At 46.2% G+C, this 5,000-nt stretch overlaps 1 protein-coding gene across 1 annotated transcript in view; it reads right to left on the reverse strand.

Moving 5' to 3' along the window:
- The window catches only part of dpysl5a (dihydropyrimidinase like 5a), a gene marked incomplete at both ends in the record, with an annotated part of 38,659 nt that overhangs the window by 15,034 nt on the left and 18,625 nt on the right, over window positions 1-5,000 (reverse strand). The window contains one exon of the mRNA XM_084310005.1: window positions 4,725-4,881. Within this exon, the coding sequence (XP_084166131.1) occupies window positions 4,725-4,881 (157 nt within the window). The remainder of the gene's footprint in view (window positions 1-4,724; window positions 4,882-5,000) is intronic.

Raw genomic sequence — 5,000 nt, forward strand, 5'->3', positions numbered from 1 at the left:
CTGGTCAGTAACATGGGTCTCTCAGTCCCTCCACTCTGCAGTAAACAGTCATCACTGATATAGAGTGTCTGGTCAGTAACATGGGTCTCCCAGTCCCTCCACTCTGCAGTAAACAGTCATCACTGATATAGAGTGTCTGGTCAGTAACATGGGTCTCCCAGTCCCTCCACTCTGCAGTAAACAGTCATCACTGATATAGTGTCTGGTCAGTAACATGGGTCTCCCAGTCCCTCCACTCTGCAGTAAACAGTCATCACTGATATAGTGTCTGGTCAGTAACATGGGTCTCCCAGTCCCTCCACTCTGCAGTAAACACCCATCACTGATATAGAGTGTCTGGTCAGTAACATGGGTCTCCCAGTCCCTCCACTCTGCAGTAAACAGTCATCACTGATATAGAGTGTCTGGTCAGTAACATGGGTCTCCCAGTCCCTCCACTCTGCAGTAAACAGTCATCACTGATACAGAGTGTCTGGTCAGTAACATGGGTCTCTCAGTCCCTCCACTCTGCAGTAAACACCCATCACTGATATAGAGTGTCTGGTCAGTAACATGGGTCTCCCAGTCCCTCCACTCTGCAGTAAACAGTCATCACTGATATAGAGTGTCTGGTCAGTAACATGGGTCTCCCAGTCCCTCCACTCTGCAGTAAACAGTCATCACTGATATAGAGTGTCTGGTCAGTAACATGGGTCTCCCAGTCCCTCTGCTCTGCAGTAAACAGTCATCACTGATATAGAGTGTCTGGTCAGTAACATGGGTCTCTCAGTCCCTCCACTCTGCAGTAAACACCCATCACTGATATAGAGTGTCTGGTCAGTAACATGGGTCTCCCAGTCCCTCCTGCTCTGCAGTAAACAGTCATCACTGATATAGTGTCTGGTCAGTAACATGGGTCTCCCAGTCCCTCCACTCTGCAGTAAACAGCCATCACTGATACAGAGTGTCTGGTCAGTAACATGGGTCTCCCAGTCCCTCCACTCTGCAGTAAACAGTCATCACTGATATCAGGGGTGGACGGTATGGTCTAAAATGTATATCACGGTATAATTTGAAGCATAGACGGTAACGGTATATATCACGGTATCAGTGTTTCTGTTAGAATAATTTTTTTTGCCTGATAGGCAGGCTATATAAAGAATGACATCCTCAAGGCATGTAGATTTATAATATTTTAACTTAAAACTAGGCTACTTTTGCGTATAAAGTCATTATATTCCAAATAAAATAATTCCCGAGTCGAGACTCCTGCTCCCATTGCAAACAGCGGGGCTGGATTTTGCTAGAAGCATATGTAGCTGCAGAGCCGCAGAGCGAATTGAATTGAATAAGAATTGAGACAAAGGTGCCACTCATCCTCAGCTTTAAGAATTGACAATTGTGTCAACAAATTGACACATGTGTCAACAAATTGACACATGTGTCAACAAATTGACACACAAAATGGTGATGGGGGGGCGCTGTTTGACGGGCCTGTGACCAGACCTGAAAGAGCCCCTGGCTCTGCGGCTCTGCAGCTGCATGCTATTCGCAAATCCACTGCTGCAGCCGTCCTCCCGGCTCCCGCTGCTGCCGTCGTTATCATAACACTACACACATATCATAATGTTTACAGCAAACTGTAGTTGATCACCAGGTATGTTTTATTAACGTAGAATAATTCATATAAGAAAAACGATAGGGAAATATCTTACCTTTCTCCACTGGTTAAAAATGCCAGGAACTGAAATTGAAACTTGCTGTGCGCCGCAGTGATATGTGTTTATTATGAAATGACAATTGCGTGTTGACACGCCCACTGCGCGAAGCCTCCTAAATAACTTTTTCCAGTTTGCACATATCTATTATCTATGACTAATTCTATCTATTTTTAGGGGCAAATGCGATTGAAATAGTCGCGCTGTGGTTACATGACGTCATTGCTATTTTAGAGCTGCTGTACCGGTTACACGGTATAGTCAAAATCCATACCGTAGAGCAAATTAATACCGTTTATACCGTATACCGTTTATACCGTCCACCCCTGTCTGGTCAGTAACATGGGTCTCTCAGTCCCTCCACTCTGCAGTAAACAGCCATCACTGATATAGAGTGTCTGGTCAGTAACATGGGTCTCTCAGTCCCTCCACTCTGCAGTAAACAGTCATCACTGATATAGTGTCTGGTCAGTAACATGGGTCTCTCAGTCCCTCCACTCTGCAGTAAACAGCCATCACTGATATATAGTGTCTGGTCAGTAACATGGGTCTCTCAGTCCCTCCACTCTGCAGTAAACAGCCATCACTGATATAGAGTGTCTGGTCAGTAACATGGGTCTCTCAGTCCCTCCACTCTGCAGTAAACAGCCATCACTGATATAGTGTCTGGTCAGTAACATGGGTCTCCCAGTCCCTCCACTCTGCAGTAAACAGCCATCACTGATATAGAGTGTCTGGTCAGTAACATGGGTCTCCCAGTCCCTCCACTCTGCAGTAAACAGACATCACTGATACAGAGTGTCTGGTCAGTAACATGGGTCTCTCAGTCCCTCCACTCTGCAGTAAACAGTCATCACTGATATAGAGTGTCTGGTCAGTAACATGGGTCTCTCAGTCCCTCCACTCTGCAGTAAACAGCCATCACTGATATAGAGTGTCTGGTCAGTAACATGGGGTCTCTCAGTCCCTCCACTCTGCAGTAAACAGCCATCACTGATATAGAGTGTCTGGTCAGTAACATGGGTCTCCCAGTCCCTCCACTCTGCAGTAAACAGCCATCACTGATATATAGTGTCTGGTCAGTAACATGGGTCTCCCAGTCCCTCCACTCTGCAGTAAACAGCCATCACTGATATAGAGTGTCTGGTCAGTAACATGGGTCTCTCAGTCCCTCCACTCTGCAGTAAACAGTCATCACTGATATAGAGTGTCTGGTCAGTAACATGGGTCTCTCAGTCCCTCCACTCTGCAGTAAACAGTCATCACTGATATAGAGTGTCTGGTCAGTAACATGGGTCTCTCAGTCCCTCCACTCTGCAGTAAACAGTCATCACTGATATAGAGTGTCTGGTCAGTAACATGGGTCTCCCAGTCCCTCCACTCTGCAGTAAACAGCCATCACTGATATAGAGTGTCTGGTCAGTAACATGGGTCTCCCAGTCCCTCCACTCTGCAGTAAACAGTCATCACTGATATAGTGTCTGGTCAGTAACATGGGTCTCCCAGTCCCTCCACTCTGCAGTAAACAGCCATCACTGATATAGAGTGTCTGGTCAGTAACATGGGTCTCCCAGTCCCTCCACTCTGCAGTAAACAGAACATACATTTTCTGGTATCCTGTTCCCACTTTATCCAATCAGGAGAGAGCACCCATTTAATGCAGTTAATTAAAAGGGAGATCCCACCCATTTTAAGAATTGTGCCAAGAAACACTCGATATCTGTTAACAAACATGAATCTACGACTCTCTCTCCTGAAGCTAGAGATCGAGAGCGAGAAGCTTGGAATTCGTGGATCAGCCTGAATGTAAAATCTGAGGCTGATCCATAGACAATGAATGACTTTGTTGATCTATAACATCATCATATTTTTATATTCAGATCTAATAAATAAAGCAGCTTCCACACACAGCACAGCGATAAAGCAGCTTCCACACACAGCACAGCGATAAAGCAGCTTCCACACACAGCACAGCGATGAAGCAGCTTCCACACACAGCACAGCGATGAAGAGCATGGCAGCTGTGCTCCTTTATAGATGTTTATGTTCATTAGGATCCCCATTAGTCATCATCAACGTGTTGACTATTCTTCCTGGGGTCCGCACAGATATACACATGCAAATATGAAACATTCAGTGTAAATCAGTCATATATCACATACATAATCAATAGAAAATAAAAACAAAAGGTCATAAGTGAATCCATTTCACCATACCTTTAAAAAAACACAAAGTAAACAGAAGATGTTTGGACAACATGGCTGCAGATACACTCATGCATGATGACATGTATTGATTTCCTTCCGGATTATGGCTCCTTAAAGTTTCTTTTGGAAACTGTCCTTGTTTTCTGTCCGTATGATATGTAATGGGATCCTATTCCAATATGTTATGGCTCTATATATTTCAGTTTTCTTTAGAGCGCTGGTTCTAGGCAGAGGTAGGGTAAAGCACCTTTTCCCCAAGAGGATCAATAAAGGCATATCTTATCTTATCTTATCTTACCTCATACCGGCAATGCCACTATGCTAAACAAAAGTTTAAGTATTTCTACTATGATCTGCTATCTGCCCCCGTCTGCCCTCGGGGGGAAGGACGACAGGATGGGCCAAGCGCAGAGACTCAATCTCATCGGCGACCCAAAAGAAAAGAAATGGCATGTGTGTGTGTTCCTGTGTGTCACTGCATGATGAATAAAGACTTCTTCAAAGTCCAGTTATTATTATTATTATATTACCCTGCCCATACCTGTACCTCCCCTCCCCCCTCCCCCATGTTGCTATGATCTCCTCTCCTCTCCTCTCTTCTCCTCTCCTCTCCTCTCCTCTCCCCTCTCCTCCTCCTCTCCTCTCCTCTCCTTGCCATGCTCCCTCTCCTCTCCTCTCCTCTCCTCTCCTCTCCTCTCTCCTCTCCTCTCCTCTCCTCTCCTCTCCTCTCCTCTCCTCTCCTCTCCTCTCCTCTCCTCTCCTCTCAGCTCCCTCTCCTCTCCTCTCCTCTCCTCTCCAGGCTCCACAGCGTGTCACTTACTTCCCCAGCAGGCTCATGAGGTAGTTGGGTGTGTTGGGGTCCAGGCGCAGTGGGGGCACCGTGACGTAGGCTGCAGCGTGGACCCAGTCCTGGTGGTAGTACTGCAGGCCGTTCAGCACCGCGTGCGCCGTGGTCGTCTCCCCGTGGACCACCTTACCTGTCAGCAGGGGGGGGGGGAAGTACCCAGAAATTATACTTAAGTGAAAGTATGGGTACCGTCTCAAAATTTTACTCAAGTAAAAGTCAGAGTATCTGGCTAAAAACACACTTGAGTAA

This window comes from Notolepis coatsorum (genome assembly GCF_963971535.1).
Source record: "Notolepis coatsorum genome assembly, chromosome: 3".
In the NCBI taxonomy this organism is placed as follows: domain Eukaryota; kingdom Metazoa; phylum Chordata; class Actinopteri; order Aulopiformes; family Paralepididae; genus Notolepis; species Notolepis coatsorum.